The following is a 17,372-nucleotide window of genomic DNA, read 5'->3' on the forward strand; positions in this document are numbered from 1 at the left end:
TCTACACTAGCTTCTCAGGTGGAAAAAATATATAAAAGCAGTCAGAAAATAGGATATGAATTCCTGATATACTTTACAGATAGATAGGTATGTGGATTTAGAGTTTTTTAATATTCAAATATTAAATTTGAATATTAAAAGAAACTTTCTTCATTCTCCCAAATTATGATTGCTCTCTCATTACAAGAAGGAAAGAGAGCCAGTGGATGAAATCAAACTGTGTGTGGAGGGTGGAGTTGAGTGCTGATTTCTTACTCTATACAAATTTTGTTTATAATTTTACATGAACCTAAATTCCTAGATTTTTGTTCTCAGGGTATCCCATATTTAACATTTTTCTTTTAAAAATCATTGCTGCCTTTATTCATTTCAGATGTTTTTAAGACTTTTACTTAATAATATGTATCTCTTTGCAGCGTGTTTGAAGGAAGCATAAAAAAATAAGTATCAACATTTTTAATCTTTGATGCTACTTTAAACATTGTGCTACTATAAAAGTTAAATTGATTTAAATTTATTTGTTGCCTTGTTGTCAGTTTTCGAGTCACATGCCTGAGCTGTTGACAGTTCCTTTCTACTTCCGAAAAGATTACTGGAAATAGATTTACTTTACAAAATAGATATCTAATGGAAGTACTTTTCACAAACCTGATTCAATGTATGTCAGTCTTACTTTTTCGATTAGACTAATCCACTATACCTTTCAGTTTTTATCTGCATTGTTACTAAGCAATTTTCTGTAGGCTTAACTATCAGTTGAAATGTAGCAAAAAATAATAAGGTTAAATTGTTTTAATGATTTTTTAATCTTTTGCCATCTTTATTAATAACATAATGTAATCTACCTGAAATAAATTATTTGAGAGCATACTAGTCCATATTTTTGCAACTGGAAGCAGCAACTTTTTCCAGGTGCTCTGGCAGCACTGATTTGTTTTTCTAATAAAAGTAGGTTTTGTCAAAAGAGGCCGCTCAGAATTAAGATTCATGTCACTGCCCAGTTCCTGAGCAAGACCCAGTCAAAATCACTATGTTCAAGTGAATAACTTAAAGCCTTCTACAGACCAAGTCTATGTTGGATTGTTACAGTGAAGGACTTGTTGATGATGTACGTTGGTGTCCCAGTTTTAGCTGGGACAGGTTTTTTTTAACAGCCAGAAGAGCTCCGTGTTTTGGTTTTACTCAGAGGCTCACTCTGAGAAGAATGTTGATAGCAAACTGATGTTTGTGGTTGGAAGTGAAACTCCAAGGACTTTTCAGTGTGCGGAGTACAGAAACACGGCGGGATAAGGGGGGAGCATAGCTGGGACAAGGGGGACACGATTCTCCTTGTCATTTGTGGTGGAACTTCAGATTGAGGGCCAAACTGGCCAATCAGTATTCCATATCATGCAGCGTCATGCCCAGTATAAAAGTGAGGGGCAGCCGGGAAGAAGGGCTTTTGCACTTTGGCTCTTTTGCGCTTTGGCTTTTGCGCTTGCTGCGCTTTCGCTCTGTTGCTTTTCCTTCCTTCTCTCTCTCTGCCCCTCTCTATTTCGGGGCCTCGCGTTCATCCGGGATTGCAGCTTTGGGACGAGACGGGCTTCGCATACGAGGGGGTGGTGAGCACCTACACTGTATTAAATCATCTGTATTAAATCATTGTTATCTCAACCCACGGGTTTCCCGTTTCTTCTTTAATTCTTTCCCTCATTCCTGGGGGTGGGGGAGGGGGAGTGACCAGCTGTGTGTGGGGGGTGGTTTACAACCTAACCCACGACAGTTGGCAAATAAAATGAAGTTTTTGGAAATGAGAAAAAAAAAAAACAGAAACAACCAACAAACCATGACCAGCCTGCCTTCTACCTCACCTCTACTCTCCCCCCTAAAAAATCCAAACCAAAAAAAAAAAACCTTGAGAAACATTTCTCGAATGAGATTGGCCAGTAGTCGAAGAGATAAAATGTCTTGCTCAGTTGTTCCATGGAGTATACTTTATCAGGATAAACTGATCTTTTCAGAAATACTGGAAACTCCTTGTTAATTATTTAAATGCTTTGAAAAGGATAATAATAAAAAATCAGGAAATGAGATTGTGTGGTTTTCCAGCTTCCACCATGAATGAATTTTTCCAGAAATGCCTGAAATTTTATCTGGAACCTTTAAATTGATAGGATGTGGTATTCAAAAAAGGCAGAGAAACGTCAGAAGGATGACTCACTTAATCCAGTTTTCCAAATAGGATGATTTGCTAAAAATTCCAAATTATGTGTAACTGATCTCTTTTTATCAACTGCATTCAAAATAAATAGCTGCTAAAGGTGTAGAGAATGGAGAATGTAGTTTAGATGACAAATTACTTTGTAGAACCTTCAATATTTTGAAATTCCCAGCACCTCAGTATTTCTTAGACTACGATGACATATTTATACTAGCAAGAATTGAATTTGGTTCCTTTTTTCATTTCCAGAATACTGTTTGTTTAACATAAAATTATGGATTTACATTAAAATATACATAAATGTTAATACTTCAATAAAAATAAAAAAAGCTACTTTATAGACTAGAACATGTTTTCTTAAGTCTTCATCTATGTAATGTATTTACACTGTTTTTTAAAACAGCAGTAAGTTTTCTCTAGAATGGAAACAACGTAGGCTGGAAGGACAAACCAATAAAAGAATAGGACAGATAGGGGAAAGTGAAACAAGTGTCAGTGTTTATTAAATAACTCTTATATCACAGCAGCAGTATACTGATACAAAATAGCAAATGTAGAAAGAACTGAGATTCAGAACCTATTCATGATAATCTAAATTCGAATGTTAACTGTCAAACAGGCCAACCAGTAAAACAAGAAAAATCAAATTGCTTAAAGTGAAGTTGAGAATATAGTTATAGACTCAGATCTCTTAAACTGTTAGGTTACATTAAAGACATCCATACTTATCTGGAGAACAGTCTTTCTCTGAGCTTTAACCAGCAGAAGTTAATCTTTTGAAAATAATATTCAAAATGTTGCAACTAGAATTACAGCTAAAATAGAATCATTTTGGCACAAGAATTCTTTTCCAGGAGAATGTATCCACATCATATACAGATAGAAATGCGTAGGAGCAGAACACAGGAGCTGCCACTGACATAGTTATGCTTGTGGAGTGATGGTGAGAAGCAGAAAACACTTCTGAAAAGAAACCAGTAGAAAGATGGGTCCAGAGCATTAAGAGACAATGAATAATGTTCTTAAGTTTACGTAGCTGTTTGAAACATTAAGGCAGCTGAGAAAACAGAGGAGATGATAGTAATGGGCTGTGTTGGTGGCAAGAAGACGATCAAAAGAGAAGATTGTTTCAGATTTACCAAGTGGAAGCTCATTAGTGAGCATGGTTTCAGTGGAGTGGAGGATAAAGAGTGTAGTAATTGAAGAGGTAGATACTTAGGATAAGAGGCTTTTTATGATCTTAGGAGGCTTTTATTTGGACCTTTTTTTTTTTGAAACAAATGGAAAAGAACCTTTTTATAAAGGGAGAGAGAGTGTGGTTAAAGACAGCAGGCATGAAATAAGATAACACGAACCTAGGGAACAAATTTTGAGAGTTAGTAGCAGGCAATTCATGATAAGAATGGGATTGAAGAAGATGAAATTGGAAGTGGCAAATGTGGCAAACAGGAAAACTGGCTCAGGTCTTGGCCTAGTGAAACGTTCAAACATTACAGTAATAATTATCTGAAAGAAGACCCTAAAGAATGTGCCCTAAATGCATGTAAGCGCTTATGAGAACGGAAGAACTTTAGTGCTGTGTGATGTGTTTCTGTTCTTGTGTCTCTGACAGCCTTACATCCCACCCTGGGCATGTCATTCCATTCTCCTTGGAGCATTCCTTTCCATGTCCCAGGGGCAAGGGAGAGCCGTGGCCACCTAAATTGTCCTTGTACACAGACGGCAGAATGGAATGAATATACTTTTTTTTTCAGAAAGCAGTTTCTCTCCTTCTCCCTATCACCAATGTAAAATGGAGGTAATTAAAAGGGATTATTTTCCTAAATTTATCCTGAAGATAAAATATCTAGCTACACAATGGTACTTTTTTTTAAAAAAAAAGGCAAAAAATGTAATTTAAATGTCTGCTATCTTTTTTTCTCTCTGTTTTTTTCTCTTAGTTCCAATGCACCATTTGTTTTTACATTTGTATTTAAACCAGACATCACTTCCCAGTGCACTGAACCTTGAAACCTTGTTTTGTTTTTTTTTTTTCTCTTCAGTGTGTCTCCTCTTAGTCATAGTGGAATTTAAATATATGCTTATCAAGTGGCAATGAACCCATGGATCATTTTGTTGCTTTAAAACAGAGCATGTTCCATGTACCATGTGTAATGGAGAGTTATAATAAACGTATGTTGGTTATAATTTCTTTCCCTTTTTCTGTATCTTTAATTTTCTTCAAAATTAATTCTATTTTTCCATTTAAGAAGGGTTTTGGAACAACATAGATGTAGTGGGCACAAAAGAAGAGGTACTGAACATTACTTAGCCATTTTGGTTTTCTGCAATTAACAGAACAGTAAACATTTGAAAAGCTACAGAACTGCAAGTGAAGTGAAAATTACTAGAAAAAAGTAATTATTCAAATAATTTTTTTTTTTTTTTTGAACTTGCAATTAAATTTAGTAATCAAACAGAACAAAGTGTTTAGCTTCTAAAAAGACATTTTTACATATTGTTGATGTAGGCCACACTTGCACTTAGCAAGAAACTGACATATTGTGAAGTTTCAAGTGGTAACATTAGACACTATAACAGAAATTTAGACCAGCATTACTATAAACTAGTTATGCTGTCCCAAAGAAAAAGAAAAACTTCAGTCCTAGTAATTTAGCAGATGTCAATGTGGCAAAATATCTGTAACATTAAAGAATCTTTTTTTAATTTGCAGTTTTGAAAAGCTCACAGTGAAATATTGTAAACGTAACCCGATTACTGTGTAGCTATTTCACTGAAAACAAATTCAGAAATTTCAGGATTATTCAAATATTCCTTCAAGTTATCAATATTTCTGATGCTTTAATGCCAATATACTATGCTTTTATGTATTTAAGATTCTCTGCTTAGAATACATCTGTAATTTAAAATTCTAAAGTTGTTATTGGAAAGGGGATGATGTTTGCGTGGTATTCTGTAATATGTGTACTAATCTTATTTAATGGATTTTAATAAGACACATTTGGCATTCAACATTGTGATACTAAGCAAATACATGTTATCACAGCTGAGGCATATTGAGTTTATGTCTGTAAAATAATATAGATCTTCAACTGAACCACAGAAAACTGTCTGGGATTCAGGTTTTCTAATGGGATGCCAGGTAACAGCATTCACTTCCCTCCCAAAATTGTTAACTTAATTGTGTCACTTTAAAATATCCAAAGCTGCATAAGGAAACGCACACCCAGGAGTTTCTGGGTTGTGTGAAGTTCACAACATTGGGTGTTGCTGCGAAGTTCCTATTTGCTTCCTGCCACCCTCCCTCTTGGGAGAGGAGGGGGAAGGGGGGGAGGAGGAAAAAAAAAAAAAAAGAAACCATCTTGAAGAAATGAATAATTGATATTCAGAAATGTTGAAAATGTTTTATCCAGCTCTCAAACTGAGTCCTTAAGGTTCTCCTGAGAATATGGAGTCCTTCAGGAAACCTACCTTTTTTCTACCTTCATCAGATTTCTTCAGGGATATGGTTGTGATCTATCCCAACTTCATGCATTTTTAGCAAAGAGAAGAACCGTCCAACCTATTTATTTAAATGTCCAATGACTTTTAAGCTGCCTACTTTCTGATAAATTTACAAGAAGCAAATAATGAGACCTTTCTTACACAAGTTAAGACATTGCTGCTTGCTCTGCTTGCTTGTTTTTCTACATCAATCTTGAGATCAAAGTGAAACAAAGTATTTGTTAACAAACAGACGCACTCTTGGGTCAAATCTTGAGTAAAGAAGGAAAAAAGCACGAAAGTAAAATAACTTAACTCCCCAAAGAACAGATCGGGACATTGATGAGAACTGAGAGAAATGGGGATCTGAAAAGTGTGACTGTGTATCAGAGGTAGGTCCTCTGCATCATAGCAAAGTTTCAGAAAGAAAATGAAACATTGTAGACAACCAAAGACTTATTGGAAGAGAAAAAACAGAAGAGTTTGTGTAGCAAAATTTGCCGCTCTCTCTCTTCATTCAGAACATGACATATGAAGCCTTTCCTTTATGTTGTCCTGATTTTAATCCATTTGTTTGACACAGAACAGGGAAATCTTTTGTATATTTTAAAATCAAGTACTATCAGCAGAAAGTAGAAATATTTAGGCACAGTTTTGTCTCTACACAAGGTGTAGCTGTAAGTTCAAGAAGACATGCATGTAATCTAGGGAAAAAAATGCATGCTTTGGAATATTAACTCCCACTTGCACAGCAGCATGTTTCTTCCCTGAGAGGGTGATAACCATTATGAACGTGGAACCTCATAAACGTTTCCTTCACTGACAGCACAAGTAGACTTCTATTTTGGACTGTTTAATAAATAAAATCTAGTACTTTGAGTTCAAATGAATTTTAGCATACATTTTTAGATGGGAAAAAAAACAGAGCAGACAGCTGAGAGGCAATGCGATGGTAAGAAAGCTGTGAGTGCCTATGTCTGTCTAATTTCTCATCCAAACAGTGATTCTGTAGTGCACTGGTGAAAGTTTCACCTAAATGTAAGTAACAATACAGAATTTCTTTTTTTTTTTCTTTTTTTTTTTTTTTTCTCAATTGACATAATATAGTTGAAATGTCTTAAGAAACTTGGATGGGGTAAGCCAGCATGGACTAGCTAGGTCCATGTACATTACTTTTATTACTTTCGTTATTTTTCCTGTAATTGAAGACTAATGAGCACGCCCTTTAGATGCTATTTTAGCTCACACATAACTTTATAAATATTTCAACTTAGGTATAATTAGATGAATTAAACTTGTTTAATTAGTAATGCAATCAGCCAGCGTGGCTTAGGAAGCCATATTACATTAAAAATACAGTGATAATGCATGTTAATAAGCAATAAGCAGACTCTTTTAACAAAAAATTCCATGCTTTTACAAGCCATTTGTGTCTTATAGTAAGACTTTATAGCTTTGCCATTACTTTTATTTTACCTTTGCCATTACTCAGAAATTTCCATGTCAGCTGAAAATCAATGAAGATCTTTCTTGGCTGATTTTGAATCAAAATAGTCAGCTGTTCTTAAGATGAATTTTTAGGAGAATTAAATGGATTTTGCTCACATTTTAATTTACTCTTTGAATATTAATTTTCAAATTTGAAGTGGGAACTTGAAAAATATAAAGTTAGTCTTCTCTGAGCAGTATCCCTTTTTCTCTCTCTTGAGAAATTTTCTCCAAATTACAAAACTGTGGATGCCAGCAATGAGGTACACCAAGGATCTCATGTACATACAGCATTGTGTGACATTCTGTGCATCTGTAGCTTATTTCTGTGAAAAATGGTGAAGGTCTGAATAAGAGACAGAATTTATAGACTTAAATATACGTGTGTATACATCAGAAAGAGATACATTTTTGTAATAAACATGCTTACAAGAAGCTGTTAGTGTATTTTCAAACTGCATCGGTGTTTATAATTTTGAAATAAGCCAAGATCTGAAGAAATAATATAGGTAGGAGTAACCTGATTATGTATTTTTACCCCTTTTGTTAACCAGTGTTTTTGAAACACTCTCTAAATTTTTTATATTTTATATTTTTTGTATTTGAAAAATCTTGATTTTTACAGAATTTATTGTCTGAAAGGAATATTGAAATATTAATTTGGATATGAGGTAATATATTATGTATTATTACACAAAATGACTAGACATTCCTACTAATACTTTTTAATTTACTGGAAATAGTATGTTTCAAGTAGGGGTATCACAAGATTTTGTCATTTAACATTAGTTAAAGTTTGTATTCTCATTTGGTGGTATAAAATGTCAGCTTACCTGTTTGCAAAATGTATAGAATAAGATGATGAGATTTATATTTGCCAAATTGAGTAGATGCCTAAAAATTCAAATGACTGATTTAAAAAGCAGATAGGTCTTTAGAAGGATTTTCAGAAGCTCCTAAGCATCATGTGTCTCTAAATATGAAAGCAAAGACATGTAGGTGCCTAATTTAAATAATCCCAGTAGGCATCTGTCTGCATGTTTCTGTGACTTAATATGTTTTCTAGGGTGTCCAAAAAAGATTGAGTAGCTAGTTGACCTGATTTCAGGCTTTTGCTTTTTATGCCATTGCACTACAGAGTGCTGAAGAAAACAGGCAAGAGCTCTAGAGGTAAGCAGGAAGAAAACTGCGCATATAGATTTTCATTTTGTCACGTAAATTGTTTTCTCTAGTTCGTAACTTTATAAACAATGTATCATCAGTTCTCTTTCAACCAAGAAACATTTTCTTTGCTCAGGGTCTTGATTCAATAGGCATGTTTACTTTTGTTCATGGACTTCGACAAAGCTCTCATTATTGAGATAAGGTGCAATTAAAGGTGACAGTTACTTTTCAAAGATGAAACATTTTTTACAGTTACATAAGTATTAGTTATTGATTGTCTAGAAAGTAATTTACTAAATGCTCAGCATTAAATATGATGATGTTCTAGAAAAGCATTTCTGTAAGTGTCATACACCTCAGCACATGAAAATTTCTAAAATCTTTAATTCACGTTGAATTCACGTTTCATCCGATACTGCAAAGTTATGTTTATGTGGTAGAAAAGGATGTGTTGATGCATCTGGCCTAACTTCCGTTTTTCAGTGTCAAGGGCTTGAAGCACATAATGGGCACAGTATGCATTGGAGATCCAGGTAAATGTCCTGGCAGCTAACATCTGCTGATTTGCATCCTGTAGGACTGTACCCCATCTGCTTCTGACTGTCCATTATGGATAAGATGAAGGAAAGGAGGAATTAGAGGGAGTATCTGCAGACTGCACCTGAAGGCACTAGAGCATGAGCTTCTGTTTCTTACTTGCCAGAGCAATCGCATTTATCCTTGTTACTTAGCTTTAGTTAGTTTATTTAAAAGCTGCTAGATATTCCTGGCAAGACAGTACTACTGTAGAAAAATATGTTATCTTGCCACTGAGGTAGTAGCATTCCCCAAAAGGAACAGAATTAAGTCTGTGAGAAAAAGCAAGTTCATAAAATTCTAGGAAATGCTAAAGTTAATACTGCATAAGCACTGTTTGTCTTTTTTTTTTGGATAGACATATAATGCAATCTCAACTTAATTCTGTTGCCATTTCTTCCACAGGGCTCTTTGCTCACTTAACACACAGAATGAACATACCTCTCTTGTATCTAATTGGTAATTTGTTTTCTCTGTGCTGTTCAGTACATTATTATGTCTTTTATTATACAGTAGCCACATAAACTAAATTCCTCATCTGCTTTAGTATGTCTTTACTCCCTGTAGATTTTAGGAAGTCTGAAAATAGTAACTAATTTACGCTGTATCATACAGATGAGTGTTGTTTTACAGATAGAAGATGGTTCTGCAGATAGATGGAAGCTAAAAAATTAAAGAATTGGACATTCATATGAAAAAAAAAAATTTCATATTTCACAATGTAAAGCATTTATACTTCAATTCTTTTTTGGTTTAGTTTATCTAAAAATATTTAGCATGTTCCCAAATCAGATCTCAGATTTTTGAGAGCTCAGGAGAGCACAAATTCACTCAGTACCAAACAGAATTTTGCTTAATTGTTACCTAAAATCCATGGACCAGCATAAGCGTTATTTTCCTTTTCTTTCATGCAGTCTCCCTAGTTCATTCATTGCACAGTTTTCAATCTCTTCAGCAAATGAACAAGATTTATGCGAGCAATAGTCTCTTGACACTGGTTCATTTCCAGAGCAGCTCTATCCTGTATTTCCTCATTGAATAAGCTTGATGCCATCTGGTCCGCCCATTTTCTCAAAGCAAGATAAACTACACAGGTGTCATTCCTGACAGATTTATCTAATCCTGGTTGTAAAGACAATGATTAAGATTCAATAAACTTCTCCAAGAATTTATTTTAATACTCCACTACCCTTATGTCGTGATTTAATCCAAGCTGGCAACTAAGCACCAACAGCCGCTCGCTCACTACCCCCTGGTGGGATGGGGGAGCAAATCGAAATGTAAAGGTGAGAAAACTCATGGGTTGAGATAAAGACAGTCTTCCGAATATCTAATCTGAATCTTTTCTGCAGTAATTTAAGCCAATTATTTCTTGTAAAATTCGTCATGGTATTCTTTTCAGGTATCTTTCAGGTGCCTTTTACCTATTTGACAGCTGTTATGTCAATCCTTTTTTCTTGAGACTGAACAGCCCCACTCCTTGAGTCTCTTGGTGACTCTATTTTCTAGTCCTCTCTTTGTTCTTGTTACTCGTGTTTGGGCTTTTTCCAATTAATTCCTGTCTAGTTTAAGACCTTGTCACAAAGCTGGATAGGGTGCTCTATTTTAAGAGCTGCTAGAGCTATATGGATATCTTTTGCATATTTTGCAATGATCACTAAACTTTTATTTTTCCATTGGAATGGATGTCTGGCTGGTTGTTCCGTGTCTTGTATTTTAAACGTGATTATTATGTATACCTAAGAGTAGAACATAGTTTTCTCTATTGAATTCCATTATATTTTTAGCTTGTTTCAATAATACGAGTATTTTTATTATATTCTTATCTTCTAAAGTTATTCTAGCCTCTTCCATGTTTAATAGGATATATTTTATTTCATTTTATCTTCCAAGCCATTAATGAAGAGACAGAATAGTTCCAGGGTTGTGACTTACCCTTGCAAAAGTCCACTCAGTGCAGCCTTCCATTTAAACAGTGAGCCCTTGATTCTGCTCTCTGAGGATCACTTTCAACTGGTTTTATACTCATACAGCATACTTCCTGGGGTGTCTTACTAGATTACAATGGGAAAAAGTGTGAGAAGCCTTGGTAAAACCAAGGTACTTACAATCTAATATATCTCTGTTTTCTACAAGTTCTTCTATAGAATGAAATCACATGTTATGATTTGCCTGATGAAACCCTATAGCATGATCCTTTCTTCTCTAGGTACACTGAAATCAAACTTGAAAGCTGTTTTTTCTATAATTTCTGAGATAATATTTTCCTTCTGTATTTATTTTCTTCATCTTTCATTCATTTCCAGTCTAATAGTACATTTTCTGTCCTTCACAATTTCTCAATGGCTGTAAGTTTGTTCAGCCAGTTCAAGTGTTCAACCGAGGTCAACTTATCTAAAAACTTCTAGACTGTATAAATATTCTTTGAATATTCTTTTTCGCTCATCATAGAGATTTTACCTCTGTATACGTGACACTTGTGCTGACATATTGCTCCTTTCTGCAGAAGTTTCCTCTATATTTGAAGTCATCCAAAAGTTTTCCCAGGTACAGGTTTTATCATTGTCCTCCTGATATATTAATGACATGTATACTGTCATTCACACTTGAAGAATTAGATCAGTTGGTCACAAGAGGACGATTTGGGGTGTTTCTAAAGGTAAACATGTATATATGGAAATGTATGACATTTACCTGGAACTTGGTTTACAAATACAAGAGAAGTTGAGATTGTTTAGAACTTAATGTAATAAATAAAGTGTATCCTGTCCTTGTATTCCTGCCAATCAAATGCACGCAAAGCTAATAGGTTTTTTGCCTTTTGTATTTTCATTTTTTTCATTATTTTGCCATGGAAAAGTAGGTAAGTTTTTTCCATTCTGGAGCAAAACTAGGCTCTTTATACGTACAATATACAGAAAGTCGTTTGGCAGCCTTTGACAGGTAGCTACTTTGGAATGGAAAGTGGCAGAGCTTAATGAAATATGTTACTGTCATTTAATCTTTCCAACTCTATAACAGTAGTTCTAAGAGCAGAGCTCGTGCATCAAAGAAACATACACTGTAGTAGTTGTTCCAGAAATACAACTGTTTTCATCTTTACTGTAATAACAGTAAAGCTGCATAAGGCCTGTCTAGAGATGACATATATTCTTTGATGTTCTTCCTGCAGGTTTTAATTGCTTGTCTCTAGTTCACTGAACAACTACTTGGGGTAAATGTTGAAGAATGTTGAGTCCATTTAAGACTGAACAAGTTTTCAAATAGGCAGAATATGAGTAAACAAATTGCATTTTTCTATGGGACACTTGACAGTAAAGAAATGAGGAATTTTTCATCCTGAAATATATTGCCAAGAGACCCTGACATGGTGCATATTCTTTGTCTGTACTAAAACGATTTTTTTTAAGCGCTGTGTAGCATATTGCTCTGAAGTCAGAAATACCTATTCTTCTGTCTTGAAAGAAAATCTGTGAAAGTTTGAGCAGTTGAAACATCCTTAGAATCAAACATACAAATGAGACATGGTGAAACTCCAGTGTAGAAAACCGATATGCTAAGAGGAAACGGGAATCAAGATCAGAAGATAAAAAGCTAGATATATTCAAAACTAAAATGATATTCTTTCATGCATATAACAGATTGTGATTAAAGTAGCACAGGCAGCTAACAGTTTATAAACCCAGTATAAATAAGGAATATTGTGAAATCCAACAGATCAGTTTCTTGAAAATTTTGTTACGTATTTTCTCCATATAGAAAAGTCACTAATAAAGCCAAATAAATTTGAATTGTTTTATTGCTATTCATAATATAATAGTTCATGTATTTTTCTGCTGTTTAAACTATTCAGATATTTTCCCCGCAAAGCAAATGATTTCATCACTGTTTCCAGCACTGCCCTTTCCTTTGTACCGCTACTTCTCATTGTGTCCTCGTATTCTGTATGCTGCAGGTTTCTTTTTCCATGGAGTTTTTCAGGTCTGTTGCTTGCTCTTCGATGAGTTTGAGGGTAACGTTGAGGGAAGTCTGACTCGCCTTTATTTAGCTGAGCTGCCTTTGCAATATCCCAGTGCACTGTTTATTTGGGGAACAAGGACAAGAGGATTGAACCGGAGTTATAGTCCTGGTGTCATTAGCCGCTGAATATGAAATTGTCAGAACAGCCTATTGACCCATTTCTGAGTTATGCAAGCACCGTGATTTTGCTTTGTTTCTGGAGACAAGGAATCTGTCTCTACTGTCTGCCTGTCCATAAAATGAGTTCAGTGAGTGTAAAATTCTAGTGTACCTGTGAATGGGAGTACTGATTTGGAAGTGTTATGTGCTGACCCTGTACTCACTCAGGTATCAATGCCTGTGGCAGGTGTCAGACATTAAGGGTTTTTTTTTAAACATTTAAAAGGACAACGTTGTTTGCAAATAGGACTGAGTAGACAACTCTAAAGAAAAAGAAATCAAAAGGACTAACTCAAAACTCATTATGTTAACTGGAGCAGCTTTGAAGTATTTACTAGTTTCTGCAGCAACATTCGAGTGAAACTGAAGGGAAGCACTGGAGTCTGAAAAATAATCTCTCAAGAAAAGGATTAAAGAAATCTTCAAAAAATAAGAAAGTATTCCTTTGTTTTGCACTTTACATATTCTGATTCTCAGTAAAAGAAATCTGAAATAGGTTTATGTGTCTGATTTTGAATGGTTGTCTTATTAAATTCAGTTACCAACAGGAGTATTCAAAATCTAAAGCTCAGGTATTTGTAGGTTTGACTCCTTAAGCTACTAAGATTGAACAACAAAAATTCTCAGGTCTTAAAAAAGGGAAAATATCTCTTTTCCACAGAAACACATATCAAATTTGAGCTATGATCCATTCTACCAACCCTAAAGGTTGTTTTGAGTATTAAAATATTAATTAGGTCAGGCACTGTCTGGAAGGAGGTCTGGCAGGCATCATGGCTAATGCAAGCACTCTCCTGTACAGCCAGGATTACTGTACAGGGATAAAAAAAGGTATTCAGTTGTTGTGTAGTCAACATAGGCAGAGCTGTTTGCTTTGCTTCAGTTTTCTGGTCTTTTATGAGACACTCGTGCTATTCATATAGCTTTCAGTTGGGGCAGATCTATTCTTTTTTTTTAGAATTAAGATACTTTTAGCCTTGTTGTCCTTTAACCATGCCTTTTTGGCAAAAGGTAGCACATTCAGAACTGAACTGTAATGATTATTTAATGTAAATGCATAAAATTTGAGGTATTCTTTTCTCTCTCTTCTAATAGTTCGTCTTTTCGGTATTGGCAGTGGAGCAAAATGGTATTATTTCAATACAATGATGCAGTTCAACTTGTGCTAGGTGGAGAACCGCATTAAAGTGTGACTGAATTAGAAGTCTGACTGCATGAAAGGTTGCTTATATCTGCATACTAGTGGAAACCTCACATGCAGTCTTTCAGGAGGCTCCATTATTCTTACATAGCTACAGTGCTCCCACCCCTTTCTCATTTTTAGAAGAGAAAGAAACTTCAACTTTAGTTTGCCAGAAATCCTGATAATTGTACAATGGAATTGCATTAAACTGAAGTTAGATACTCAAACAGAAGATGAGTCATGGAATATAAGGCACAAATTCTGGTGAGCTTGTTCTTCTGAAGTATAGTAATGCATAGAAAACACTTCATATGTTTGTTACTTGAACTGGTTTTCTGACTCCTACGCTTTTAAGTTATATGTCCCTTACCTGACTAATGAGACATAGAATCATAGAATCATAGAATGGTTAGGGCTGGAAGGGACCTTCAAAGGTCATCTAGTCCAACCCCCCTGCAAGGAACAGGGATATCTCCAACTAGATCAGGTTGCTCAGGGCCTCATCCAACCGGGCCTTGAACGTCTCCAGGGATGGAGCATCCACCACCTCTCTGGGCAACCTGTTCCAGTGTTCTACCACTCTCATGGTAAAAAATTTTTTCCTAATATCCAGCCTGAATCTACCTCCCTCTATTTTAAAACCATTACCCCTTGTCCTATCACAACTGGCCCTCCTGAACAGCCTCTCCCCATCTTTCTTGTAGGCCCCCTTGAGGTACTGGAAGACCGCTATAAGGTCACCCCGGAGCCTCCTCTTCTCCAGGCTGAACCGCCCCAACTCTTTCAGCCTGTCCTCATAGGAAAGGTGCTCCAGCCCTCTTATCATCTTCGTGGCCCTCCTCTGGACCCTCTCCAACTGGTCCATGTCCTTCTTATGTTGGGGACTCCAGAACTGGACGCAGTACTCCAGGTGAGGTCTCACGAGGGCAGAGTAGAGGGGGAGAATCACCTCCTTCGACCTGCTGGCCACGCTCCTCTTGATGCAGCCCAGGACGCGGTTGGCCTTCTGGGCCGCAAGAGCACATTGTCGGCTCATATTGAGCTTCTCGTCCACCAGTACTCCCAAGTCCTTCTCCTCAGGGCTGCTCTCGATCCATTCTCCGCCCAGTCTGTATTTGTGCCTGGGATTGCCATGACCCAGATGTAGGACCTTGCACTTGGCCTGGTTAAACTTCATGAGGTTGGTAAATGAAAAATCTTTGTTCAAGGATGAAGTGTTCTCCATAACAGTCTTCCCCCTTTCCTTTTCTGAAAAAGCTCTTTGTAGATACTTAACTTTTTTTTTCCTTTATTTTGGTTTGTGTTTTTCCTGATATTACTTTGGCAAAAGGTCCTGCAGAAAGATTTGTATGTCAAGAACTTTTCTTTAGGAATAAAAGTTCAGCTTTTCAGTAAGAATGATAATAATGTTCTTTTCTATGTATATGGTCTTCAATGTTTGTTATTTTTATATGCTTGAAACAACAATTCTATTTACTGCTTAGATTTAGTTAATTTTTGTGTGGTTTCTGAATTGGAGCTGTAAGTATACAGATCAGAACCACATGAACTAATCTGTTTCTGCATTGGCAAAGACCGTCACTGTGCAGAATTGGGTCAGGCACAGGTTTCTGTTTTATTTGTTACTGCTTTTTACTAGGGTACTGTCATCTTAAAAGTAGAAATTAGGTGATAAATTCTATAATAATTCACTGCTAATTGCTTCCTATCAATAATGAATGCTATTGCCTTGTTTATTTTCTCATATAATAAAAATAAAACCAATGCAGTCTACTTCTATTTAGTATACATATTCAAATCAATTTATGCACCACAAGTGTATTCATGCTTGATTTGACCTAAAATGATAGCCAGGTTAGGGAACGAAAACTTTGTACCTTTATCTAATCTAATTCTTAGTCCAAAGGTAGCATACACTGCAGAAAAATTTTCCTAGCACCTGTGTCTGCAAAGATTTAAGCACTTCATGAAAGATTGCTTCAAAAGACATAAAGAGCTATAATTTTTATTATAAAAGATGTTTATATTAATGATAGTCATTCTCTCTCCTTGCAGTGCAAATTAGACTATCAAGCCTGTGTCTCAGGAAAACAAATCTCAGTGAAATGCGAAGGACGTTGCCCTTGCCCTTCTGACAAATCCACAAATGCAGGCAGAAATGATAGGAGAGGTGAGTGATGGTAATTTGTATGATATTTTTAACAGCTTGTATCTAGAAGGAAATAAGGTTTTGCTCACAGAAGAGTACAGTAATCACAAACACTGATTATTCTTGAATAAAACCAGCTTTATTTTATTCAAGGTTGTTTTCTCAGCCATGGGTTTTGTAATTGTGCCTACAGTAAAATATAGCTGTATTTTTCAAATGCAGCTGTTGTAGTATGAGTCGTTGTTCTTTTTTTACTCTTTAATACTCCTTGAGATGCTTATGGCTGTACTTAAGACTAAGAAAAATTCAGTCCTTGCTCCTCAGTGTTTTCAATTGAATATTCAAGAAAATGAAGTATGGTAGAAAAAAAGGAAACTTAAAAGTCTTTGTTATTGCTCATAGGAGCAAGCAATTGCACTTAAACTATGGAACTATTAGTAAAGGCTGTCATATAAAAGTGAGTTCTTTGAAAAGTGTTTGATAGGAATAAATCAGCTTTTTTTTTGACCATCCATGAGATTAGGCTGCTGGAAAATGCAGTTGCTTTGCACTGCTTCTTAGCCATTGGTGCAACTGGAGAAAAAAATTTGTGGCTAAGCGTATTTGTATTTCAGTGACTCCCAGGTGACTTTGGGAGGTGGTTGTTAAACAAAACAGGATACCATCGTTGGTGCTTCTGAGTAGAGAACCATCAAAGCATGAGGTTTTAGGCCTGAATTTGCCAAAACCAGCATAACTGGAGGTCTGCATTTTTGTATTTCTTTAGAGGGATCTCTGTTAGATGTATTTTTTCTTCTTTCTGTGTAGTCACACTTTTGATGAGTAAACTAACATCATTATGCACAAATATCCTGTATCCTCATTGGAAATACACCCAAATTAATTTTTGAAATTTTTTTTCCTATACCTCATAAAGATAAAAGAAACTTGAATTACATTCCTGCATTATG

General features: G+C 35.6%; 1 protein-coding gene across 5 annotated transcripts in view; it reads left to right on the plus strand.

The window, feature by feature from the left end:
- The window catches only part of SPOCK3 (SPARC (osteonectin), cwcv and kazal like domains proteoglycan 3), a 214,851-nt gene that overhangs the window by 138,759 nt on the left and 58,720 nt on the right, over positions 1-17,372 (plus strand). For all 5 annotated transcript variants that reach the window (XM_086611595.1, XM_086611596.1, XM_086611597.1 and 2 more), the window contains one exon: positions 16,329-16,443. In XM_086611595.1, the coding sequence (XP_086467721.1) occupies positions 16,329-16,443 (115 nt within the window). The remainder of the gene's footprint in view (positions 1-16,328; positions 16,444-17,372) is intronic.

This window comes from Tauraco erythrolophus, chromosome 5 (assembly GCF_009769465.1).
Source record: "Tauraco erythrolophus isolate bTauEry1 chromosome 5, bTauEry1.pri, whole genome shotgun sequence".
Classification (NCBI taxonomy): domain Eukaryota; kingdom Metazoa; phylum Chordata; class Aves; order Musophagiformes; family Musophagidae; genus Tauraco; species Tauraco erythrolophus.